General features: G+C 47.1%; 3 protein-coding genes across 6 annotated transcripts in view; 1 reads left to right on the forward strand and 2 right to left on the reverse strand.

Moving 5' to 3' along the window:
- The window catches only part of ANKS3 (ankyrin repeat and sterile alpha motif domain containing 3), a 28,541-nt gene extending 8,847 nt beyond the window's left edge, over positions 1-19,694 (reverse strand). For 2 of the 4 annotated variants that reach the window (XM_083152878.1, XM_083152881.1), the window contains exons 1-11: positions 19,567-19,694; positions 17,269-17,444; positions 16,402-16,600; positions 14,994-15,115; positions 14,358-14,439; positions 13,778-13,913; positions 6,539-6,694; positions 4,294-4,428; positions 4,111-4,202; positions 1,217-1,378; positions 251-375 (exon numbers count right to left, since the gene is read on the reverse strand). In XM_083152878.1, the coding sequence (XP_083009004.1) occupies positions 251-375; positions 1,217-1,378; positions 4,111-4,202; positions 4,294-4,428; positions 6,539-6,694; positions 13,778-13,913; positions 14,358-14,439; positions 14,994-15,115; positions 16,402-16,600; positions 17,269-17,426 (1,367 nt within the window). In that variant the 5' untranslated portion in view covers positions 17,427-17,444; positions 19,567-19,694. Of the gene's footprint in view, positions 1-250; positions 376-1,216; positions 1,379-4,110; positions 4,203-4,293; positions 4,429-6,538; positions 6,695-13,777; positions 13,914-14,357; positions 14,440-14,993; positions 15,116-16,401; positions 16,601-17,268; positions 17,445-18,126; positions 18,292-19,522; positions 19,543-19,566 lie in introns of those variants that run through there. The other 2 variants (XM_083152880.1, XM_083152879.1) reach the window with 2 other exon arrangements.
- A 371-nt stretch (positions 19,695-20,065) lies between these two features.
- LOC146020071 (dynein axonemal assembly factor 8-like) overlaps positions 20,066-27,568 on the forward strand; it is a 309,887-nt gene continuing 302,384 nt past the window's right edge. Inside the window, exon 1 of the mRNA XM_083152871.1 lies at positions 20,066-20,158. The gene's annotated coding sequence lies outside the window, so the exon portion shown is untranslated. The remainder of the gene's footprint in view (positions 20,159-27,568) is intronic.
- The window catches only part of LOC146020074 (ankyrin repeat and SAM domain-containing protein 3-like), a 137,034-nt gene continuing 135,793 nt past the window's right edge, over positions 26,328-27,568 (reverse strand). Inside the window, exon 9 of the mRNA XM_083152884.1 lies at positions 26,328-26,492. Coding sequence (XP_083009010.1) covers positions 26,475-26,492 — 18 coding nt within the window. The 3' untranslated portion in view covers positions 26,328-26,474. The remainder of the gene's footprint in view (positions 26,493-27,568) is intronic.

Here is a 27,568-nt window from a genome sequence, read left to right on the forward strand (position 1 = left end):
TACAGTGTATGGGCACCTTAAGGTCAACAGGGTTGGAAAGTCAACAAAGGCTAGGTCGACAGTCAAAAGGTCAACATGGGTTCTTTACTTTTTTTTTTCGACCTTCCAACTCTGTCGACCTAATTCAGGTGTCCATCTAAGCCACGTCGACTTTCCCTGGTCAACCCAATGCATATTAACCCAATAATGGTCGACCCATACCCATGATAGACACACTCAACAATGACCACCACCACCACCAAGCACTCACGTGATTCCTACTTCCCGCAGGTCAGTCTCCGTTAGAGTTAGAAAGATTCTGAGGTTTACATCCTGCTCCTGGAAGATAGACAAATACTTGGAGCATCCGATCTGTTCTAGCAGCTCTGCAAGGTCCTAAATGGGGGAAAGAGAACATAACAATACTGAGGTCATTATATGTGTTCTAGTTCCTTCCGCTAGAAGTCAAATACGACCCATTTTATCCGCATCTGTTAAAGGACAGGTTTGACAAATGGTTTCTGATGGACACCAATGTCATAGGGAATTTAGAGAAACCACTGCTGACAAGGAGAATAATCACTGTATATACACCGACCTGTTCATGACGGTCAGTCTGAGGATTTGGCCTCAGGTATAGCTACAGACAGTCTGGCCAGTGGTTCACTTCAAGGCTCAAGAGATAACCATCATGAGATATCTCTATTCTGAGCTAAACTTTAGCTCAGAAGAGAGTTTTGGTTAAAAAAAAAAAAAAAAGAATTTCCACAAATCAAAAGCTTACATACAGTACGTGTTGAGCTCCCATTGGCTGTAACAGTCTTCTGCTGCACCAATCTGCACAAGGGTGCCGATGACCTTCCCACAGACACAGACATCCACACCCTCTCGACTTGTTTGAAACAGGGGCAACTAAGTAACCCTAGTGAGGAGCATAGTGGGAGACCATTACAGCCATTGGGAACTCCTGGCCAAGTACGGATTACATTTTTTAGTCCAACTCTGCCCAAAACTACATTTTTGGTTGGATGGAAGTTTTTGTACAGTTTTTAGTTCTGCCACTTACACTTGGGAACCCATCTCTGGTAAGTGACAGTATAACCCTATGGTGATTATTCTCTGAGACTACCCACAATGCTCAGTGCCTGTAGTGAGACTGCTGCAAAATCTAAAAAACAGAGGTAGACCGGGTGTTTGACACCAGCAAATCACATTGCACAGATCCAGAGAATGTTACCTTGGGCCCAGAGTATGGGGGAATGTCCGGATCGGTCATGGAGTTGGTGACCCGGCAATGCGAGGGCCCTGGAGGGAGGTGGACATCCCCATTGTGTTGTCTGCCTTTGCAGAAGGATTTAGTGGGTTTCCGGCTGGCAGGTGCCAATGATGGGTCAGAGTCCTGAAGAAAACAAAAAATAGCATAACTTGCAGTTTAGCAAAAGCCTAAAGGTAAAAGCTCTGCTTGACAGTATTGCATAGCGGCCCTTATTCTGGTTCACTCGCAAAGGCAAATTCCTTCTCAAATGGATAAAACCATGTGCACTGCAGGGGGACAGATATAACATGTGCAGAGAGAATTAGATTTGGGAAAGTTATTTTGTTTCTGTGAGGGTAAATACTGACTACTTTATTTTTACACTGCAATATAGATCTTACTTTAAAGTAAACCCCACCCAAATCTAATTCTCTCTGCACGTTACATCTGCCCCACCTGCAGTGCACATGGGCCCTTATTCTGGTTGAGTAGGATGGCTCTGAATGCGGCCGGCCGATGGTTGGTATTTGTGCATGTGCAGAGGCGTATCTGCGCATGTGCGAACGCCGCGCACGTCCGAATACGGCATGAATTCTGTACAGAAAACGATCGGTTGGAACAATCTGAACAGGGGGTGGAGAGGGGTGTGAAGGGCTGTTTGGGCTCATTACCATATGCGTACAACCCGCGTTTCATGGGTGTTCCCATGAAAACGCTGGTCGTACGTATGGTAATGCGGCCATGACGCACGTGTGGGGGGCGGACATATGACGTAGCCGGATGCCAGCTGCCCGCCCATATCCCTGCGTTTGCATGAAGAAATGCCCGAGTGGTCTGGAGCAATCGGTGCTGCCTGACCACTTGGTCCAGCATTCGATGGTCGGCGACCATCGGAGGATGGGGGAGGTTCCCACAGATGGAGGAGGTGTTCACATGGAAAATCCACTCGCGGTCCGTTCGGTCGGCGTCTTACCACACACGGACGGTGTGAGCGATCCGTACAGAAGGGCTACAGAATTTTCCTGTCCGAAAATACGCATCCGACCGCTTCCACTAGAAGAAGGGCCATGGTTTGGTCCATTTGAGAAGGAATTTGTCTTTAGAAGAGGCCTAATTCAGCTTTGACGGATGATCAGTGAGTTCGCAAATTGAGCAATTATTGAATGACGCACAGATTCCATAAGCATCGTGCATGCCGAAATAGCAAAAGGAAATGCATGTGGATCGTAAACGCAAATCGGCTGAAGGCTGACCAACAGGAGGTTGGTGGGGGTTTTTTTTTTTTTTTTGGGGGGGGGGGTTCTGCGACGTAAGCACGGTCCTGGATCAGCCTGTCTGTCGCAGATTAGTGGAAGGATCAGAGCTACTCACATTTGCACAGACTGCAGAAACGGGTGTGGTATGATTCACCGACAGTCGGGATCCTGACAGTCATTATCCCAACTGCCTGGTCTCAGACAGCGTGGCAGCGCAACAAAGCCCCTTGCGGGCTCGCTGCGCTTGCCACGCTTCGGGCACGGTGGCTCGCTACGCGAGCCACCTATTCTATTTTCCCTCTATGGGGGTTGTGGACCCCCACGAGGGGAAGTAGCCGACGGCCGTCGTGTTTTAACAGTCGGGATCCCGACGTCTGGTTAATGATTGACTGTCGGGATCCCGACTGTCGGGACCCCGTCCGGCACCCGCAGAAACGTTTATACCGTTCTGGAACGGGTGCCGGACGCGGTCCCAACAGTCATTTACCCGACGTCGGGATCCCGACTGTCAAAACTCCGACAGATGGGTGTCCAACGCCACCCGCTATTCTCCCTCGTGAGGGACCACCCATAGAGGGAGAATAGAATAGGTGGCGAGCGTAGCGAGTCACCCTGCTTGCAGAGAACCCGCAAGCGCTCACCATGCAGTCTGAGTGCGGGCAGTCGGGATCCCAATGTCGGGCTATGACTGTCAGGACCCCGACTGTTGGTTAGCCTATACCACACCCTCTGGAACTGCGTATGGATTGGGATACGAAACTATGGGGCCGATTCAGGCCCGTCAGAGTTTGTGCATGAGAATATGCGAAACCCTGGGAGTGAATGGCTTTGGCAAGTTTCACACTCACCGGGTCCTTCGCTCCGGGAAAGGAGGGCTGTGGGCGGGCTATATGCTGATAAATACAGATACTTTATTCATGCTAATTGTCATAGATTAGCACAGAATTTATAGCAATTAAGAATTTTTATTAATTTTAATAATAAACATTTCTATTATAGTGCAGTGTTATTTCTGGTTTTTCAGCTTTATGTGGAGTAGTAGCCGAATCTCACTGCAGCAGTGCTCACTGGGTAGTACGAACGGTGTAATGGTTAGCATTACTGCCTCACAGCACTGAGGTCATGGGTTCTATTCCCACCATGGCTCTAACTGTGCAGAGTTTGTATATTCTCCCCGTGCTTGCGTGGGTTTCCTCCGGGTACTCCGGTTTTATAATATACTGCTAGGCTAACTGTCTTCCAACAAAATTAACCCGAGAATGTCTGTGTGTGTGCACGTGTACATGTGGTAGGAATATAGATTGTAAGCTCCACTGGGGCAGGGACTGATGTGAGTGGTCAAATATTCTCTGTAAAGCGCCGCGGAATGTGTGCGCTATATAAGAAACTGGTAATAAATAATAATAGGAATAATGACATGTTACACACAGCGGCCTCTCAAGCCATTTATCTTTTCTTGCTCCTGTCTGCATTTATTAATATAACTGGGGAAAGCTGTGGTGCACATGCAACCAGTATATTATACAGATACCTACATATTACATTGCAGCAATGAAGTGACACCCAATGCCAAGCCGAAGCAGTGAGATCTGGTGTGCACACCATGTATGTCATGCCTACCTCGTTGCTCTCCAGAGACGCCTCGCTGCTGACCCCTGGATTGATGCATATCCCCTCGCTGCTACTGCTCCGTGGTCTGCCAGTGTCCCCCTCTGCAAAACAGGAGCCGTCCTACAGATAAGCATGCACTACACAGGGGATCAGTCACAGAACGTCATTATTAGAAGCCTGAGCCTCCCCCACCTTTGCTGCTTCCGTTGCTTTCCACATCGCGCTCATTAATGGGGGAGGTGACATCACGATACCGCAGCTCATCAGGCCCAGTGGTATCATAATCAGGTTCATTGAAAGTTACATACCCCGGGGCGGGAACTTGTCCTACAAATCAGACAAACGCACCATAAAGCAATGATACACCGAAAGCCCAAATCTAATCTTACACGGCATATGTAAACCACCTGCAGCATTGTCAGTCATTGATTTTAATCTTTTGCTGCGTTTCTTATAGCTATTATCCTCTAGAAGAGGCGTGGCTAAACTTTGGCCCTCCAGTTGTTGTGAAACTACAAGTCCCATCATGCCTAGCCACAGTTTTGCTATTAGGGAATGCTAAAACTGTGGCAAGGCATGCTGGGATGTGTAGTTTCACAACAGCTGGAGAGCCATAGCTTAGCCCATGGGTCCTCAAACTGCGGCCCTCCAGATGTTGTGAAACTACAAATACCAGCATGCCTTGCCACAGTTTTAACACTCCCTTAAAGCAAAACTGGCAAGGCATGCTGGGATTTGTAGTTTCACAACATCTGGAGGGCCGCAGTTTGAGGACCCATGGCTTAGCCATACCTGCTATAGAAGGTGCTAGATAAAAGAGAAGTAGAATGTGATTGGTTGCTATGGGCAACATCTCTCACTTCCAAAAACTCCCACTTTACTAGTTCCCGCTAAGAGTTAGACTGGGACTGAGATGTACAACATGCAGGTTATATTGGTTTGGAATGGCCTCCCTCAGTTCAATTGGTCCCTGTTCCCCCAAAGACCAGATGAGGATGTAGCCAATAATGTCTCAATGTCACCAATTATCTCAGAGGATTCTCTAGAATTAATGTAGCACTGGGTCGTTTACAGGGAGAATTCTATTGGTTCATTCAGGAAAGAGAAAGGAGATTAGGGCATGTTACATGGTCAGTCATCCTATGTTGTACTATATGATCAGGTGTCCATGTAGCCTGGGATATACTGGGACAACAATGGACCCTGTAGAATCTAGTAATTTAGCTGCACAAGATGAAGTATACCATCACTGTTATTAAGCCCTCCACCAGCGCATGAGAGAAGAGGTTGGGGGGGGGGGGGGGTTTAGTGGTTTGTATGAACATGGAGAGTGGGCCTCTCTCAGCAGGTGGATTGTATGAACATGGAGAGTGGGCCTCCCTCAGCAGGTGGTTTGTATGAACATGGAGGGTGGGCCTCTCTCAGCAGGTGGTTTGTATGAACATGGAGGGTGGGCATCTCTCAGCAGGTGGTTTGTATGAACATGGAGGGTGGGCCTCTCTCAGCAGGTGGTTTGTATGAACATGGAGAGTGGGCCTCCCTCAGCAGGTGGTTTGTATGAACATGGAGAGTGGGCCTCCCTCAGCAGGTGGTTTGTATGAACATGGAGAGTGGGCCTCTCTCAGCAGGTGGTTTGTATGAACATGGAGAGTGGGCATCCCTCAGCAGGTGGTTTGTATGAACATGGAGAGTGGGCCTCCCTCAGCAGGTGGTTTGTATGAACATGGAGAGTGGGCCTCCCTCAGCAGGTGGTTTGTATGAACATGGAGAGTGGGCCTCCCTCAGCAGGTGGTTTGTATGAACATGGAGAGTGGGCCTCCCTCAGCAGGTGGTTTGTATGAACATGGAGAGTGGGCCTCCCTCAGCAGGTGGTTTGTATGAACATGGAGAGTGGGCCTCCCTCAGCAGGTGGTTTGTATGAACATGGAGAGTGGGCCTCCCTCAGCAGGTGGTTTGTATGAACATGGAGAGTGGGCCTCCCTCAGCAGGTGGTTTGTATGAACATGGAGAGTGGGCCTCCCTCAGCAGGTGGTTTGTATGAACATGGAGGGTGGGCCTCCCTCAGCAGGTGGTTTGGAGGGTGGGCCTCTCTCAGCAGGTGGTTTGTATAAACATGGAGAGTGGGCCTCTCTCAGCAGGTGGTTTGTATGAACATGGAGGGTGGGCCTCTCTCAGCAGGTGGTTTGTATGAACATGGAGGGTGGGCCTCTCTCAGCAGGTGGTTTGTATGAACATGGAGGGTGGGCCTCTCTCAGCAGGTGGTTTGTATGAACATGGAGGGTGGGCCTCTCTCAGCAGGTGGTTTGTATGAACATGGAGAGTGGGCCTCTCAGCAGGTGGTTTGTATGAACATGGAGAGTGGACCTCTCTCAGCAGGAATTGGCTGATTACATATAATAGCTTACGATCTGACAGCCGGTTGTTTCCCTATACTCACCCTGGCTGGGTTGGCCAGTTCCTCCCCCACAGCCTGTCATCTTGGCTAAAGCTTGAGGACCATCATGAATGCTGGGGCCTTTGGCCTTGCGCTGGTGTCTGGGTCTATGGGGGGTAGAAGTGGATTCATCAGATGAGCTTTGCTCTTCTTGTCGCACTGGGAAAAAATGAAAGAAGTGATTTAAATATCGGAAAAGGTGACAATTCTGATACACAACCAGGTGACAGTTATTAATCTGCTCACAATGGCATGACCTTGTACAGACAGACAATGGCAAACTGTCACAAAAAAGGGATTTTTGTAAGAACTTACCGTTCGAATCCCTTTCTCTGATATGGCCCTGGTGACACAGCTCAACATTGGGATGTAGGAGGGTCCGCAGGAGCCAGGCACCTATCCTAAAGCTTTTGGAGGGTAGGCTCCTCCCTTCCGCATCCCAGACTCCTCAGTTCAATCTTTCAAAGCCACTGGAATACATTAACTCAGTACAAACGCCTGCACATATTATATGCACAATTTCAAAAAATAACTTTTCAACCATATATAACATGAAACATCATGAACCTGGCATACTTACTGAGCGTAAGGGAGGGATCGCTGTGTCACCAGGACCATATCAGAGAAAGGGATTTGAACGGTAAGTTCTTACAAAAATCCCTTTTTCTCTTTCAATGGTCCTGGTGACACAGCTCAACATTGGGACATTCCAGAGCCGGTCCTTTGGGTGGGTACGCTCAGGTCTGCAGCTCTCATCACTGCTCGCCCGAATGATGCGTCCTCCGACGCGTACTCATGGAACCTATACAATTTGGCAAAAGTGTGAACAGATGACCAAGTGGCGGCCTGCAAACCTGCTCAGCTGTGGCCCCATGTCGAACCGCCCAAGAGGTGGCGACCGACCGGGTGGTGTGCGCATTAATCCTGGCCGGTACAGGCCTACCAACCTTAGTATATGCAAAGGCAATGACAGAACGCAACCACCTAGCAATGGTCTGCTTAGAAGCAGGCCAACCAATCTTGTACACATGATACAAGACTAGCAAAGTGTCAGTCTTCCTGAAACCCTTCAACCCTGTCCACATAAATGCGCAAGGCGCGCACAACATCCAAATTCCTCAATTTGTCCCTTTTCCTTGAACCCTCTGGGGGTTGAAACACAGGTAGAACTATCTCCTGATTTAAATGAAAAGCAGAGACTAATTTTGGCAAAAATTGGGGAACTGTTCGAAAAACAGCCCTGTCATCATGAAATAGAAGGAAGGGAGACTTGCAGGACAATGCTCCCAACTCCGATACTCTATTTGCTGACGCAACTGCCAACAAAAATACAAGCTTCCATGTAAGGAACTTAAGGTCAGCCGACCTCAACGGCTCAAAAGGCGCCTTTTGAAGACACTCCAGAACCAGAGATAAATCCCATGGAGCCACTGGTTGTTTGTAGGGAGGTTTCAATCGAGAAACCCCCTGCAGGAAGGTCTGCACCTCCGGTAACAATGCTATCCTTTTCTGGAAATAAATTGACAAGGCCGAGATCTGTACCTGGAGTGACTGAAGGCTTAACCCAGATGAGAAGCCATCCTGCAAAAACTCCAGCAGTTTAGACAATCGAAATTGCGATGTGTGCGACTTCTGCCTTTCACACCACCTAATATAGGTCTTCCAGACCCTATAATAGTTTGCAGAAGACACTGACTTCCTAGCTTTCACCATGGTGTTAACCACAGCCTCCGAGAACCCCTTGTTCTTCAAGATGGCGGTCTCAACAGCCAAGCCGTCAAATTTAGCCGAGCTGAATCCAGGTGATTGAATGGCCCTTGGTTTAACAGGTCTGACCTCAGAGGTAGACGCCACGAGTCCACAGACAATCTCTGAAGCCTCGAGTACCAGGACCTCCTTGGCCAATCTGGGGCCACTAGAATCACCGGAATTGCCTGGGCCTGGACTTTTTTCAATACTCTCGCCAGCATTGGAAACGGCGGGAAGACATAAAGCAGATTCCCCTCCCAGGGGATGGTCATAGCATCCACTGCTTCGGCTCGTGGATCTCTTGTCCTGGCATAGAACCTGGGCACCTGATGATTGAACCTTGATGCCATCAGGTCCACATCCGGAGTTCCCCACTTCAATGTAATCTGAAGAAATACTTGTGGGTTCAGGCTCTATTCCCCTTCCAGCAGCTCCTCCCTGCTCAGGAAATCGGCCTCTATGTTCTTCACCCCTGGGATGAATATCGCTGACAACGCTGGAACATTCTGTTCCGCCCACAAGAAGATCCGGGAAACCTCCCACATGGCCAGCTTGCTGCGTGTGCCTCCCTGATGATTCAGGTACGCCACAGACGTGGCGTTGTCGGTCTGAATCCTTAAAGGAAGACCCTGCAATCTTTCTCCTGCCAGAGGTATCACCTTCCACACAGCCCGCAATTCCAGGATATTGATCGGCAAGGCAGACTCCTCCGAGGTCCATAAGCCCTGCAGGCGCAGGTCCAAAACCATTGCCCCCCCAGCCCCTGAGACTGGAGCCGGTAGTGACTACCAGCCAGTCCCAGGACTGCAGAGACCGACCCCACTGAAGGGAATCCACCTCCATCCACCATTGCAGGGAAGACCGTGTTTCTGGAGACAACACTATGTGCTCTAACTTCATGGTCTGAGTATTCCCCGACCAAGACGTCAGGATGTTCCACTGGAACACTCGAGAGTGGAACCTGGCGAACTGTAACGTCTCAAAAGAGCCACCATCTTCCCCAACAGTTTGAGACACCTCTAAACCGATGGGCTCTGAGACCCGAGGATCTCCCGGACCAAGGAGGCCAGGTCCCTGGCCTTTGTCTCTGGTAGGAATACCCGATGTAGATGGGTATCCAGGACAACTCCCAGGAACTGGAGTCTCTGTGACGGCACCAACTGAGACTTTTGCAAATTTAAAAGCCAATCGTGAGCCTGTAAAAACTTGATGGCTTCTGCCAAGTGACTCTGTAACCTTTTCTCTGACTCTGCTTTGAACAGCAGGTCGTCCAAATATGGAATCACAGTGATTCCCCTCAGTCGGAGCACCGCCGCCATTACTAACATTATTTTGGTGAATACCCTTGGCGCTGTAGCCAGACCGAAGGGCAACGCCTGGAATTGCAAATGCAGGTCTCCTATCGCAAACCTCAAGAGAGCCTGATGTTCTGGATGGATAGGCACATGAAAATATGCGTCCTGGACATCCATGGATGCCAAAAATTCTCCCTGGTCCAGGCTTAGCAGCACTGACCGTAGAGATTCCATTTTGAAATGGTCTACCCACAGATGGAGATTCAAGGATTTTAGATTTAGGATTGGTCTGAAAGACCTGTCTGGTTTGGGCACCAAAAACAGAGTGGAATAAAAACCTTTCTTCCACTCCGCTCGAGGGACCGGGATAACCACACCTTTCTCTAAGAGAGATTGAGCCGCCCCCAAAAGAGCAGCACGGAGCCGAGACTCCTTTGGCAGTGGTGTAGGAATGAATCTTCTCGGAGGAAGACCGTTGAAGGGAATTTTGTAACCCTGGGATACAATGTCTAGCACCCAGGAATCCCGGTCCAACAATGCCCACGCGTCCCTGAACCATCTCAGACGCCCCCCCACCTTGACCACCGCTGGGAGATTCCCCAGGTAGTCATGCGGAGGGCTTGTCCTCTCCTTGGTGCTCGGTTTCTTATGAAAGGAACCGAATTTATACTTTGGGGCCTTGCCCCTGGAGGACTGAAACTTTCCCCTAAAAGACTGTCCTCGAAAGGACGCACCCCCTCTAGGGGAGGGCCGAAAGGACGGCCTAAAAGCAGAAAACCTTGAAGTCTGCTTAGCAGCAGGAAGGCACATTTTGCCTCCCGTGGCCTGCTTAATAATCTCTTCCAGTTCTGAACCAAACAACAGCTTTCCTTTAAAAGCTAATGCCTCTAAGGCCTTCTTTGATTCATTATCCGCCTCCCAGGCTTTAAGCCAAAGCACTCTCCTGGCATTGACGGACACTGTGGAAACTCTGGAAGCCATTTTGAGAGCTTCCTCCTCAGCCTCAAGCACATACTCCGCAGCTGCTTTAAGCTTCTCAGCAAGCAACAACACACATGGATCCGCATGTAAAATAGTACACAGGTCATTGGCCCACACAATCATGGCCTTAGAGACCCAGGCTGATGCTATAAGATGGCGTAAAGTGTAGCCCACCCCTTCAAATATTGCCTTGAGGTTACCTTCCAGCTTCTGGCCTACGGGGTCCTTAAAGGCTGCCCCCCCCTGGATGCTTCTGTGGCACGGTTATCAAAAGCCACTGTGCTACCTCAGTGGCTTTTGATAACTGTGCCACAGAAACATCTACCACTGGAACTTTTTTCCCAGAGGTCTGCATGAGCCTCAGGCATGGGGTATAGACTTAAAGATCTCTTTGGCATCTGCAGCCTTTTATCAGGCGTTTTCCAAGCCCCTTCCAATAAATCCTGTAAACCTTCATCCGCAGGGAAGGTAACAGCTTCCTTACGCTGCCGTTTAAAAACACCTTTTGCAGGAGCTTTATCCTCCACAGACAAATTCAAAGCCTGTTTTACAGCAGTAATCAAATCCTCCACCCCTGAGGCCGAGGAATCCTCAGAATCATCACCCTGATCCCAGGGAATGTCTGTATACTCTCCCTCCTCTTCAGCAACAAGCAATGGCACTGAATAAGACCTTTTAGGGGTCCCCACAGTGTCACCATCAAATTTGTCTAACAAATCATTAAACCTGCTGATCCCCTTTGCAGTATCCTGCATGATCTGTAAGAAGCCAGGATCTGCCTGGGTCAGAGGCAAGGAGCCAGAGGACTGCTGAGATGATGACATAGGTCTCGGGGAAGCTACCAACACATCACTCTGCCTGTCCAGCAATTGCACTAAGGCATTCACAGACCTGCCCAGGGCACTGGCCCACGCAGGCTCCGATTGCTCTACCCTCTGGGGTTCACTCCCCATGGGTCTCACAGCAGCGCAAGTAATACACAAGTTCCCCTTGGCCATCTGCTCAGGGACAAATTTCAGTGTACAAACACTGCAAGCGCTCAATGTATTGAGGGCTCCCTCCCCCAAAGCCACAGACTGTTGCTCAGACATGATGTAAAAGCAACACAGTCACAGCGCACACTGTACAGGCGTTTATACAGAGCCAATGTACTCAGTCACTTATCTGTCTGAAGGCTTCAGATGTGGGGAAACGATGCCCAGGAAATCCAATCACTCTGGATCTGTCAGCCAGCTCAGCTCCGCTGCAAGCGTTCCGAATGGCGCCAAAACAGAGTGAGGGAAGAGACCAAGTCCCTGCTGCTGCGGGGTCCGTGACTTTTGGCGCCAACCACCCCCAGACAGCCGCTCCCATTGCAGGATCTCCAAGTTCCAGTGTCTCCCCCTCAGCTGGGGACCACTTGGAACATGCCTGTAACACACTGCTGTCCTCTCATATAGGAGCTCAGTGTGTAAGCTCCGCAGAAAATGGCCGCCGCCATCACGGAGCGCTTTTCCCCTATGATCCCCACCTAGCGTGAAGCCGGTTTCAGAGCGCTCCGGAGCCCAGGCAGCTTCTTAATAGAAGCTGTAAGCGCTGCACAGGGAGACCAGACAGCATCTCCCCTGTGCACAGCGAGCTGACCGGACGCGCTTCGGTCAGCTCCTGCTGCGCTGTCAGTGTGAGGATTCAGTGAGAATCCTCACACTGTGCCTACCTAGCTAGTGTAAAAGTTAATAAAATAATAAACTCCTAACTAACTCTAATCCTTTGGCTGCTCCGGCAGCCCTTTAGAATAGCACCCACTCCAGTGGGCACCTAACACGAACTGAGGAGTCTGGGATGCGGAAGGGAGGAGCCTACCCTCCAAAAGCTTTAGGATAGGTGCCTGGCTCCTGCGGACCCTCCTACATCCCAATGTTGAGCTGTGTCACCAGGACCATTGAAAGAGAAACATACATACATACATACATACATACGGTACATACATACATACATACATACAGTAACCTTCGTGTTACACTGATCCTGGGATACTTCTGCCAAGTATTGTTAGGAGTCTTCTATTGCCGTCTCCCACAATTATGTCATTTTCTGCTCACTACAATGCCCCCGAGTCTAATTTTAAGACCATTTTCCGTCTTTATATATTAATACAAACTGTACATGAGACACAGAAAACTCATACTGAATTATGTGGATAAGACAGCACTTTGGTGGTTATTCTGATTCACTCGGAAAGCCACAATCACTCTCTAAATGGACAAAACCCTGTGCACTGCAGGTGGGGCTGATGTAACATGTGCAGAGAGAGTTAGATTTGGGTGTTCTTTTGTTTCTGTGCAGGGCAAATACTGGCTGCTTTATTTTTACACTGCAATATAGATATCAGTGTGAAGTACACGCCCCACCCCAAATCTAACTCTGTCTGCACATGTTACATCTGCCCCACCTGCAGTGCACATGCTTTTGTCCATTAGAGAGTGATCGTGCCTTTCCGAGTGAATCCGAATAAACCCCTTTATGTCCTTTATTCTCCATTACATACTAGATTTCATTTTTGTTTGCAGTAGTTGTCTTGCTGTAAATAAGCAGCATTAATACCGAGGAATTGTAACAACTGTTAGAGGACGTATAACTACATCTCTCTCATACCATTTAGGACAGTGAGGCAGATGTATTAAGCTTGGTGAAGAGAAAGTGCAGTTAAAGTAGAGATAGAGTAAAAGGTGATAACGAACCAGCCAATCAGCTATTTGAAAAATGACATTTGAGAGTTGATTGGCTGGTGCGTTATCACCTTTTGCTTTATCTTCACTGTATCTCTTCACCAGGCTTAATATACTGACCACACTGTACCATAATGTACAGCGGATCTGCAAGGATTTGGAATGTAAAATAGCAATTCCCCAAAGTTATAGCTCTACTACCCTCTATACCCCAAGCAATTCAGCCATGGTCAGTTCCTGGGAATGCAGAATGGCCCCTGCAAAGTTCCTCCTCCCCCCACCCAGCCAGCAAGTTTGTATGCACTTGCCAATGCCGGCACCCTGTGGCCGACAATATCAGCAGTGATTGCACAGTGTGTACGGGCGAATACACACACACACACACATATATTATGAAATCAAAGTCTGTAAAAGTGGTGTGGGCCATGATGATAGAGGGAAGAAGGGGGAACATATGACAGGGAAGGGTGTTGGGGTATTAGATTACCAAACAATAGGTAGAGTGTTACCTGATCCTCTGCTGTGTGTCCGAGATCCTCTGACGCGGTGAGAGTCCAACAGCGACACTATCCGAGAATGACCGTATCTTGCTGCTAGCATTCGGGCTGTATCTCCGTTAAGATCTGTCTCGGTCAACTTGACCCCCTAACAAGAGAAGTCAGAAGTCAGGGTCTGATTCAGAATGGATCGCAAAAGCTACATTTTAGTTTGGGTGAGTTATTTTGTTTCTGTGCAGGGTAAATACTGGCGGTTTTATTCTTACACTGCAATTTAGATCGCTGTTTAAACACACCCCCACCCAAATCTACCTCTGCACAAACACACCCCCACCCAAATCTACCTCTGCACATGTTACATCTGCCCCACCTGCAGTGCAGCATGGTTTTGCCCATTAGTAAAAGATTTTGTTTTTGCCAACCATGCTGAACCAGGCACTTAGCCAAGCTTCCAGTAACATTATACCGGTAGGGTTATCCCCAGTTATTTGCTCAAAACAGTCATTTGTGTGAAACGTTCTATAATGTACTAGGAACATAACTGCTAATTGCTTATTGGTGGCACCAGCCTAGAAGAGGAGAAGAAACTCACGTGATTCAGTAAATGTTGCACAATAAACTCGTGGCCGGACGCGGCAGCTTCCATCAGAGGAGTAAACCCATACACCGGCTCCCTGTAAGGATTAAATAGCATTTCCAAACGAATGGTCAACAGTTACCTTTAACTTTGTTCCCCATCAGCAGTTTATGTTGATACATCCTCTGTAATAAACTACCTAGCTTATGGTGGCATTCAGTGGGCTTAGCCAATGGAACTAGGCCTCGGTGAGGTCAGTGGTTGCTAGAGAATGCCTAGGCCACGCTTTCACGTCACCTACAATAAGTGCAGGAACCATTTGGTGGGCTTAGCCAATGGAACTAGGCCTCGGTGAGGTCAGTGGTTGCTAGAGAATGCCTAGGCCACACTATTATGGAGACTGCCTTAGCCCACAAAGCCGCTGTTTCTACTCTTTAGGAAGCAGTCACACCACACAAAGACAAACCAATAGGGAACTGGATTTTCAGGTGTTGCTAATGGGTCGTGACCCTACAACAGAGTTTGAGGTCCCCTAAACATCACATACGGAATACATTTCTTTGGAGATCACCACTGAACAAATGGCAGTGAAAATGAATCCGCAGCTCCAGACAAAGCGTAGCATCCATGTATAATGCTCTGCTCACTTACTTGACCTCCGCATTGGCTCCTTGCTCCAACAGGAACTTCAGCATCCGCTGGTGCCCGGCACTAGTGCAGTGATACAGAGCAGTCCAACCACGGACATCCCTCACCTCCATCTCGGCTCCTTGCTGTGGCAATGAGAGAAATTAACACCTACCAACATGGTGAGAAGGTAAAATGTCATACCCTTAATGCATGTGAGCACCTGAAGGGGTGACACTACCATAATGTAGCTAGAAGGAGGTTAGTCTGTTCTTCTGAAGAACCACAACACAGTCTACACCCTGCAGCGGCTGCAGGCCCATTATTATCAGGTGATTCTGACATCTACAAACTGAAATGCACAGTGGCAAAAATTATATAAGATATAACATCATTAAATAGTGTTATACTATAGAGTTACTTGGCAGTTACTTATTTGTATTATTCTTCCTAGGTTTTCATATTCACAGTGTGGGTACAGAAAAAAGTTGGGCACATCTGGGTACAGTACTGGTAGCTGGGCTGTTAGCACACATGTCAATGCTAGAGCCTAGGTAATTTGTTGTGGGGTCAAAGATGCTCAGCTGTTACCAGAGGGGAAGCAGGGACAGCTCTAGTGCTTCTCAGCTGTTACCAGAGGGGAAGCGGGGACAGCTCTAGTGCTGCTCAGCTGTTACCAGAGGGGAAGCGGGGACAGCTCTAGTGCTGCTCAGCTGTTACCAGAGGGGAAGCGGGGACAGCTCTAGTGATGCTCAGCGGTTACCAGAGGGGAAGCGGGGACAGCTCCAGTGCTGCTCGGCTGTTACCAGAGGGGAAGCGGGGACAGCTCCAGTGCTGCTCGGCTGTTACCAGAGGGGAAGCGGGGACAGCTCTAGTGATGCTCAGCGGTTACCAGAGGGGAAGCGGGGACAGCTCTAGTGCTGCTCAGCTGTTACCAGAGGGGAAGCAGGGACAGCTCTAGTGCTTCAGACAGCTCTAGTGCTGCTCAGCTGTTACCAGAGGGGAAGCGGGGACAGCTCTAATGATGCTCAGCTGTTACCAGAGGGGAAGCGGGGACAGCTCTAGTGCTGCTCAGCTCTTACCAGAGGGGAAGCTGGGACAGCTCCAGTGATGCTCAGCTGTTACCAGAGGGGAAGCGGGGACAGCTCCAGTGTTGCTCAGCTGTTACCAGAGGGGAAGCGGAGACAGCTCCAGTGATGCTCAGCTGTTATCAGAGGGAAAGCAGGGACAGCGCTAGCAATGCTCAGCTGTTATCAGAGAGCAAGCAGGGACAGATCCAGTGACGCTCAGCTGTTACCAGCGGGGAAAGCTCTAGTGAAGCTCAGCTGTTACCAGAGGGGATGCGGGGACAGATCCAGTGTTGCTCGGCTGTTACAAGAGGGGAACGGGGACAGGTCCTAGTAATTAGGATTTATTGCTGTCCTCAGCATACCTGTATTAAGAAATATGCTACACTTTCATTCCCACAGCTGGCCGCCAGCATAAGAGGCGTCTGTCCACTGGGCGTCCTGCAGTTCACATTCACCCCAGCTTCCAGCAGCAGGTTAACGACAGGATCATGTCCGATATAAGATGCGTACATTAGAGGGGTCCATCCTCCCAGGTTCTGCTGGTTCAGGTCTACATCCTTCCTGCAGAAGGCCAAAGTGACTTTAGTAATCTGGCACCAATATAGTAAGGGAGGGGTGAATCCGTACATGACATGGAATTCTGCCGTTCTACAATCAGTTAAAACCGTGAAACACTCATATTGACCATAAGCTTGTGTCGACCTAGGGCAGGCATGTCCAAACTATGGCCCTCCAGCTGTTGTGAAACTACACATCCCAGCATGCCTTGCCATAGTTTAAGCATTCCCTAATCGCAAAATTGTGGGACTTGCAGTTTCACAACAGCTGGGGGGCCATAGTTTGGACATGCCTGACCTAGGGTATGCCAACCATTTCAAGATGTGGAACTAGTCACCGTCGCCCATTAGTGGTTGACCATTGTCTACCATTTATACCGTAACCATACCACACCCCTGCTTACCCAGCCTGCTCCCTTACGGATTCCAGGCTTAGTCCATCATCCAGTCTCTGGTAGACATATCCCACAACATATACTACACTGAGACCTATTGCCCTTACTTATTGGGAATGTCTGATATCATCACAATGCCTCAAACGCCTAACGATGTATTAATGCAGGATGCCTGCTAGGTATTAATATAATATACCTGGCTGTGTAAAGTCATTTCAGTCATAAGATAAATTGGAATCAGAGAAATCATTATGCAGTGAAAAATTAAACTACATACCTATGCACGCAGCGCTGAACTACCTCGTACTGGCCAATAGAGGCTGCTGTGTGAAGGTCCAGCACTAGCTCTTGTCCATCTAATGGTTCTCCGTACCACATGGACAGGCTGCGGCCAAGCATTTCTGTCTCACTGGATTCATCACTGAGTTCTGCCATGATAACCGTCTTGGTGCACTACAAGAGGAAAACGGCTGGTTATTAATTATAGCTGGATATAAAAACCAGTTCCATTTTTTTGTCATGGGCCAGTACGGATGGTGTAATGGTTAGCATTACTGCCTCACAGCGCTGAGGTCATGGGTTCTATCCCCACCATGTGTTATATATATGGGGCAGTACTGATGGTGTAATGGTTAGCATTACTGCCTCACAGCGCTGAGGTCATGGGTTCTATCCCCACCATGTGTTCTGTATACGGGGCAGTACGGATGGTGACCTCAGTGCTGACCACAGCACTGAGGTCATGGGTTCTATCCTCACCATGTGTTATATATATGGGGCAGTACTGATGGTGTAATGGTTAGCATTACTGCCTCACAGCACTGAGGTCATGGGTTCTATCCCCACCATGTGTTATATATACGGGGCAGTACTGATGGTGTAATGGTTAGCATTACTGCCTCACAGCACTGAGGTAATGGGTTTGATTCCCACCATGGCCCTAACTCTGCGGAGTTTGTATATTCTCCCCGTGCTTGCGTGGGTTTCTGTGTGTTTATGTGGTAGGGAATATAGATTGTAAGCCACACTGAGGCAGGGACTGATGTGAGTGTTCCAAATATTCTCTGGAAAGTGCTGCAGAATATGTTTGTGCTATATAAACAACTAGTAATAAATAAAAAAAAGTCAAAAATACATCTATAAGGCAGGATGTGTATATTAAGGTTTAGTTGAGCTGGCCGGGAAGGCAGGATGTTAAGGGCTGTGCTGGCCCTGGGGCGTCCCGTGCTCCGGACTTGAAACTGAAGCTTGGCACGCACTATATAATGATCTGGCAGATCTGGTTGGTTGGAATGAAAATCTGTTAACGAATAAGAGCAAATGACAATCAACCATTTGATCACAAACACTCCCGCCCCGCCTGACGCACAGGGTCTCCCCATCCTCCGCCCCGCCTGACGCACAGTGTTTCCCCCATCTCCCGCCCGACGCACAGGGTCTCCCCCATCTCCCGCCCCGCCTGACGCACAGGGTCTCCCCCATCTCCCGCCCCGCCTGACGCACAGGGTCTCCCCCCATCTCCCGCCCCGCCTGACGCACAGGGTCTCCCCCATCTCCCGCCCCGCCTGACGCACAGGGTCTCCCCCATCTCCCGCCCCGCCTGACGCACAGGGTCTCCCCCCATCTCCCGCCCCGCCTGACGCACAGGGTCTCCCCCCATCTCCCGCCCCGCCTGACGCACAGGGTCTCCCCCATCTCCCGCCCCGCCTGACGCACAGGGTCTCCCCCATCTCACACTCCGCCTGATGCACAGGGTATCCCACCCCACCTGACGCACAGGGTTTCCCACCTGACGCACAGGGTCTCCCACCCCACCTGACGCACAGGGGCCCTTATTCAGATCTGATTGCAGTACAAATTTGTTCTCAAAATGGGCAAAACCATGTGCACTGCAGGTGGGGCAGATGTAACATGTGCAGAGAGAGCTACATTTTGGTGGGCTGTGCTCAAACTGAAATCTAAATTGCCGTGTAAAAATAATGCAGCCAGTATTTACCCTGCACAGAAACAAAATAACTCACACAAATCCAACTCTCTCTGCACATGTTACATCTGCCTCACCTGCAGCGCAGCATGGTTTTGCCCATTTTGACGCACAGGGTCTCCCCCATCTGCCACCCCACCTGACGCACAGGGTCTCCCCCATCTGCCACCCCACCTGACACACAGGGCACCCCACCCCACCTGGCACACCCCGACCCCACCAGGCACCCACCACATCCCACCCCACCTGGCAACCCCATATTCCACCCCACATGGCCCCCTGTCTTCCTCTGCCTTGCCCCATTTTATGCACAGGTCGTCTTATGCCCAGGATCTCCCCCATCTCCTATCCCACTTAAAAAGTGGGATAGGAGATGCGGGATCCACCCCTGTCCAAGCCTACCTTACAATCCGGATTGCCCCCTCACCCAGCCTACCTTGCACACAGATTTACCACCTTACTACACACAGAAATCCCCAATCTGCACCCTCCGTTAAACACAGCATCGTAATGTACAAACTCAGGACACAGACAGACCTCTCATTACCTGGAAAACAGCCAAATACAAAGAGCATAAAGTAAATATCTTACCGCCTCCTCCACCACCTCCTCCTCTACTATATAGTAGTCACTAATTATTACACTAGTACAGAGACTTTAGCCTCCCTGCTGCAATCTCCCCCCACCTCTATCAGGACTCTGGAATTTGTAGTTCTATGACACTACAAGCCACTAAGCTAAAAGTCTCTCCCAACTACATCTCCCAGGGTACCTTACATCATGCACCGCCTCTATAATGATTGACAGTCATGTTAGGCAATCAATTCATCAGGGTTCTGAAAAATCAACCAATAGAAAGGAAGGAATTGACGTCCTGTATGCTGTGTAGTTAGTCACTTTATAAACAGGACGGTAATATATAAGTACATTATTCTGTAATAGGAAATGTTATGATAATATTTTCTATACTATACTTAAATGCGTTATTAGCTCAGTGAATGGTTCGTGTGCGGTATACAGTAGCTACTCACAGTTACTCTAGCTGCCAGGACCTCGGGAACCTGCCCGCGTGTGCGTTGCCTGGGAGACCATGACATTGAAAGATGCGGTAGTCTGTAGTCTCTGGCGTCCCGGGGTTCAAGAACCAGGCTGAGGGATATATACATGGTTTCCATGGAAACAGGTACGCTGACACACAGCAACAGTGTGTGTGTGTGTGTGTATATATATATATATATATATATATATATATATATATATATAATGCACAAACACGCAATTATAGACCTGATTGGTTCTGCTGGGGCTACATAACATCCTGCCTTACATTTGTGGGGCCGCTCACCCTGCACCCATAGACCTATTCTATACTCTCCTTTCTGCCACTGCTGCAGTAAAATCAGGGCAAATTGTACCACGCCCACTTTTCCGGGGACTAAGTAAAAACCGGACCCGGACAAGACCCCGGAAGGAACGAGGGTGTCCCTTCCGGAGAGTGTCTTGTCCGGGTGTATGACTGGGATAGCTTTCACCAGGGACATGGGGAAGGGGAGATTACAGCCTCCCCGTGTGGTCCGGCCCTTTCCGTTTCTTGCCTACATGCCCAGTGGTGCAAGTGAAAAAAAACGATTTAGTGGTACTGTGCTGTGAGCCGAAGGCGCGACCTGGAAAAATGGGTGTGGTCGGGGGTGTGGTAATATGACACGAGGGGGAGTGGCTACATGACAAAACTTTAGAACACAATGCCATTTTTGTTTGGGCTTGTGCATTGCATCCTGCACACAAAATGTAGGAGCCAGTTAACTACAAACAGGGATATTGCGCACCGAAGGCGCGTGGACAATATTCACACAGTAATGCCTGTTACGTGTCACACACCCAATACATATTACCCATGCCATAATGCCATTACACATTATGCCCCACACCATAATGCCCATTGCGCTGCTGCCGCACAACTGATGCCCATTACTTATATGCCCCCACAGTGCCAGATATCATATGCCCCCGGTGCCAGATATCATATGCCCCCACAGTGCTAAGTATGCCCCCAGTGCCAGATATGCCCCTACATTTATTTAAATGCTCTCCCACCCGCACCTTCAAAGGTCTGGAGGTGCGACCTATATAAAAAAGATGACAGGAGCACTCCACCACATAAATAACATTGTTCGTATTGCAAGATATAAAATCATCTATTGTGACTGATATTCCGTTAATGTTGGTTGTAGTTACTTTGGAAATGCCCTGACTTTTTATTTCTCGGCAACCCTTACACAGCCCACACCGGTGAATAACTTTGGTGAGAATTCTACCTTTAGGTTGGGAGGGGGGAAGAAAACTACGTACGATTTTGTTCCTAATAGTGGGTGCTCTCCTATAGATTAATTTGGGACGATCGGGTAGAATTTAACCCAACATCAGGTCCCTCTTTAAGATTCCCCAATTTTTTCGAAAAGACCCTTCCAAAATCTTGTGTTGGGCATTAAAAACCGTAATAAAAGCTAATGCGTAATCACCAGTATTGGGTTTAATGTTTGCTTCACCTAAGAGGTCGTTTCTATCATTCTCACTCGTCTCATTAACCTTTCTTTCAATAAAATCAGAATCGGAGCCACTATTTAAAAAATTCTTCACCATACTCTTAGATTGCTCATCAAATGTTGTGTCATCAGTACAATTACGCCTAAGTCTTTTAAACTGTCCACCTGGGATTGCGTCTAACCATTGTGAATGATGACAACTCTTACGTTGAATGTATGATAATGAGTCGGTTGGCTTGGTAAAAGTTCTGATCTTGATAATATCATTCTCAATAAATATAGTCAAATCTAAAAAATCTATAGTGGTGTTATTTATGTTAAAACTAAGATCAATATTTCTGTTGTTAGTATTAAGGTAATTGCAGACAAAGTTAAATCATCCTCGGTCCCATTCCAGAAAAAAATAGTATCGTCAATATACCTCTTCCAGGACACCAGGTTCGCTCCATACGCATTATTGGACCAAACTACATCATGTTCCCATTGGGCCATAAAAATAATTGCGTAACTTAGGGCAAACCTGGTGCCCATCACAGTCCCCCGTTTTCTGCAAGTAAAAGACATCCTCAAATAAAAAGTAATTATTAGTCAGTATAAACGCAACCCCCTCAATAAGGAAGGATTGAAGGTCGAGATTTAAAGTGCTGGTATAAGGAGTCCCACCTTATAGAAACATAGAATTTGATGGCAGATAAGAACCACTTGGCCCATCTAGTCTGCCCCTTTTTTAAACATGTTACCTCAAACCATATTTGATCCTTATTTTTTTGTAAGGATATCAATATGCCTATCCCAAGCATGTTTAAATTGTACTACTGTATTTGTGTCTACCACCTCTGATGGTAGGCTATTCCACTTATCTACTACTCTTTCTGTGAAGTAATTCTTCCTCAAATTTCCCCTGAATCTTCCTCCCTCTAGTTTCAGTGCATGTCCTCGTGTTCTGTTGCTCCTCTTCCTGTGAAGAATGTCTCCCACCTGTACCTTGTTAAAACCCTTGATATATTTGAAAGTTTCTATCATGGGACCCCTTTCCCTTCTCTGCTCTAAAGTATACATATTAAGATATTTTAGTCTTTCCTGGTACGTTTTGTGATGTAGGCCATGCACCATTTTAGTTGCCCTTCTTTGTACAGTCTCTAATGTATTTATATCCTTCTGGAGATATGGCCTCCAGAACTGAACACAATACTCTAGGTGAGGTCGTACCAATGACCTATACAGAGGCATTATTACTTCTTTCTTTCTACTGCTGATACCTCTCCCTATGCAACCAAGCATTGCTTTGTTACATTGCCTACCTGCTTTTAAGTCCCCTGAAATAGTGACACCTAGATCCCTCTCTTCCTCAGTAGTTTCCATTATAGTGCCATTTATACTATATTTAGTCTTTGAATTTTTGAGACTCAAGTGGCATTAAACTGTAGTTGCCATGCTCTGGACCATTCCTCTAATCTACCTAGATCATCAATCATTTGTTTTACCCCTCCTGGTGTGTCTACCCTGTTGTGTCATCTGCAAAAAGGCACATTTTACCCTCAATTCCATTTGCAATATCACCAATAAAGATATTAAAAAGCACCGGTCCAAGTACAGATCCCTAGGGTACTACACTTGTAACCTTTCCCTCCTTTGACTGTACTCCGTTTACGACAACTCTCTGTTTTCTGTCCTGCAACCACGCTCTTATCTATTCAACTATCTAAGAATCCAATCCCAAGCTTTCAAGTTTATTTAACAGTCTGTGATGTGGGACAGTGTCAAAAGCTTTACTAAAGTCTAGATAAGCTACATCTACAGCCCCACCTTGATCTATTACTTTAGTCACCCAGTCAAAAAAGTCAATAAGATTTGTTTGACATGATCTTCCCACAGTAAACCCATGCTTTTTTGGATCCTGTAAATTGCTGGTTTTGAGATATTCTACAACTCTTTGTTTTAAGAGTGTTTCCATCAATTTCCCTACTACTGATGTAAGGCTCACTGGTCGATAGTTGTTTACCTCTTCCTTGCTTCCACTTTTGTGCAGTGGGACTACATTTGCTATTTTCCAGTCCTCTGGGATTACTCCAGTAGCTAGTGACTGGTTGAATAATTCTGTTATTGGTTTTACCAGCTCCCCTTTAAGCTCTTTTAATATCCTTGGATGTATCCCATCTGGCCCCATTGATTTATCCACTTTCAGTTTTGAGAGTTCTATGAGGACTTTCTCCTCTGTAAATGTACTTGTCTCTCCCTCAGTTTTCTGACTATACTTGCAACTTAACTGTGGCCCCTTCCACTCTCTTTCAGCAGTGAATGCTGAGCAGACATAATTATTAATATTATCTGCTATTACATTGTCCCCCTCAAGAAAACTTCCACTCTCTGTCTTTAGTCTAATTATTCCACTTTTTGTTTTTCTCCTTTTACTTATATACCTAAAAAAAAGTTCCCCCTTTACCCACTGATTTGGCAATTTTCTCTTCAGCCTGTGCTTTTGCACATCTGATTACCTTAATTGATTACCTTCATTGATGAAAATCAATGAACTCCGACAAATTGGCAGTTACCGAGTTCGTGCCAGACACTATAGGCCTGCCGGGAGGGTGTGTCACAGTTTTGTGGACCTTGGGCAACAAATAAATAGCAGGTACCGATGGTTTTTTTAGTAGGATTTTTAGTTTGTTTTGGCTCATTTCTGTGGGATCTGAACGCAATATCTGGTAAATAGCACTTTTTTATGTACCAGTCCCTGTCCATTATCACAAATCCCCCCCCCCCCCTTATCAGCAGGTTAGATCGTAATCTATATAATAAATTGAAGAGAGTGTGTGTGTGTGCGTGTCTGTTGCATTGCGGACACACCGTGGCACTCAGAGCCACCAAATTCCGCAACAAGATACCTCTGGACCCGGTGGTGTGCATCTCGAAGCCGTTTTTGGGAAATTTCACTTAGAAATTTAAAAAACACCAAGTTTTAATTTGCCTTCATTGATAATCTGGGAAAAAGATAGACGAGCTGGGAAACCGTTGACGAAGGAACACACTTGATTTCATTGCTTTGAGTATGAATGACACATTCTAACATTATGGTGAAGGCTTTAAACAATTAGGAATAATTGAGGATAGACATAGACCACACATTACACACACACACACAGACAGTACACCACATACGCACACATAGCACACAACACACACATATATACGTAGCACACCTCACACACTTACACATTGGACAGATACACACAACAAAATACACACATAACACACCACATGCAGTACAACACAAACCCATATACACTACAACACGCACCCAACAACAGTACAACAAACACTCAGAACAGAAAATAGAAATAGCGAGACTGGTAGCCTGGAGTGAGGGAAACAACCTAGTGTTAAACGAGGGAAAAACTAAAGAATTAGTGATTGATTTTAGGAGAAAGTTAGTGGTGCCGAAGAAACCAGTGTGTATAAACGAGGCAGATGTTGAAATTATGGAGTCAGTCAAGTTTCTGGGACTTCAGGTCTCAGCCAATTTGTCATGGTCTGGCAATGTTCACACTCAGACAAAGAAATACCAACAGCGTCTCTTTTTTCGGAGGCGTTTAAAAGCGGCCGGTGTGAGCAAGCCCACCATGACAAACTTCTATAGATGCTCGATAGAAAGTATTTTGACCTTCGGCATTATCGTCTGGTTCGGCAATTGCACGGTTAGGGAGCGCTCAAAACTAGAACGCATTGTAAAGGCCGCTGGCAAAATTATAGGAGTCCAACTGCCAACCATACTGGAGCTCTATAATTCTAGAATTTTAAAGCGTACTAAAAATATTTTAGCCGATTCCAGTCACCCGTTTTTTAGTTCATTCGAGCAATTACCTTCGCTAAAAAGGTTCAGAACCATGAGGGCACGTACTAGCCGCTTGCACAACAGTTTCCTTCCATCAGCAGTGCGTATGTTGAATGTTTGAAGTGATGTTTGATTTTATGTATCCCTTAAGTATTTTTCTTCCCTTTTTATATTTATTATACGGATATTGCTTTTACTGTACTGGTATTTATGTACTACACAATTTCGTCTGCAGTGAGAGTTCTTCTTCCGCTGTTGATGACAATAAAATTGACTTGACTTGACTTGAACACACACACACACACTTAAACATTGTGCAGATACAGAAACACACAGAACACACACACTTAAACATTGCCAGGATACGCACAGCACACTACACACACATATATACGTAGCGCACCTCACAAACTTACACATTCGACAGATACACACAACACAAAACACACATAACACACCACTCACAGTACAACACACACCCACATTCACTACAACACACCCCCAAAAGAGTACAACACACAGAACACACACACACACACTTAAAAATTGCACAGATACACACAGCACACTACACACACATTTATACATAGCACACCTTACGCACTTACACATTGCGCAGATACACACAACTCACATATAACATACTTCTAACAGCACAACACACACCCACATTCACCACACACACCCAAAAAACAGTACAACACACACACAAAACACACACTTAAACATTAAACAGATACACAAAGACACAACACACAAATACACATATTGTATATACATAGCACACCTCACACACTTACGCATTGGTCAAATACATACAACACAACCACATACACTACAACACACAGACAAAAACAGTACAACACACACAAACACACAGAACACATACAAAATAATTTGCCATTTATTTAACAGTCTGTACCGGCAAATAAAAACTGTACCTAATGTACTGTTTTTTTCTTTTTTTCCATTATCCGTCTCTCCAGTCCTCCAGCCTGTCACTGCACTCCCCGGCCGGTTGCACTGAGAAATCTTTGTCCTGGCCAATGCACCCCTTGATCAATACAAAGTGGGTACACTGCACTCACCCTGTTAGTCAGTTGGATGTTAGGCACTGCTCTGCCTTAAGGGTTTCCCAGACTCTTTTGGAAGAGAAGTTGAAGAATAAGACTGAGATGAAGATTTGTCACGTTATAGTGTACAATTTACTCAATAAATCATGAAATAAATATGTGTACATAGAAGTACAATCAAGAAATGAAAGTAGGATTAAAAAATAAATTCTGATTCAAACTGATAATTGTTTGGATTGGGGTGGGTTGCGAAACAAATCTATAGGTGGAGGGGGGTATGGATATTGTGGGCATAATTGGTGTTTGGTACACCTACAGGGGGTCCCCAGTTGATGAGAAATTTTCACTACAGTGTCACCGTAGGGGGATTTCCAATTGGGGTTTAGGTGGTCTTTTAGGGACCCCTTTACAATACCGTTGGTCTCTGCTCCTGGAGCCTACGGACTCCCTTAGTGATTGACTATCATTAAGGGAGACCTACAGGATTGTAAAGGGTGCCTAAAAGACCACCTGGACCCCAATTGGGAATCCCACTATGGTGACACTGTGACCGTGACACTGTAGTGAAAATCCCATCAATTGAGGACCCCCTGTAGGTGCAAGAACAAAAAGAATTAACCACGTGGGTGCGCAATTAATACAGAGTGCAGCTGTATCCCAAAACACACAGTAGTATCACCTTCAACTACCAAAAGTTAACATAGCAGACAAAAAGATTGTGAATGGGAAAGTACAGCGCTCAGTGTAAACCATGCAAAACAAGGTATAAATAAACCCTGTACATAAACAATTTAATATACAACCAGGTCGAATTTTGAGGTGTTCCAGAGGTATTCCAAAATCTCCCCTATTTACATATACAGGGGAGACATGATAGAGAATAACATGGTGCAGGTCAATAAGATAAAAAGATTTTTAATAAAGCAAATGCACTTACAATAAAGTGACTTGTTTAAAAGCATAAACACAGTGTCCCAGGCAGAAACAGCAAGCATGTGATGTCATCGGGGGCGTCCTTCAGTCTGGGTCCCTTGATCCGGAGGCAAGGGGGGCTCAGTCCAGGATACTCCTCTGCTTAACCGCTGCTTCCACAGGTCGACACACACAGTTTAAAATGCACGCTTAAACGCGTTTTCGGAAAGTTC

This window comes from Crinia signifera, chromosome 7 (genome assembly GCF_055691185.1).
Source record: "Crinia signifera chromosome 7, ASM5569118v1, whole genome shotgun sequence".
NCBI classification, from domain to species: Eukaryota; Metazoa; Chordata; class Amphibia; order Anura; family Myobatrachidae; genus Crinia; species Crinia signifera.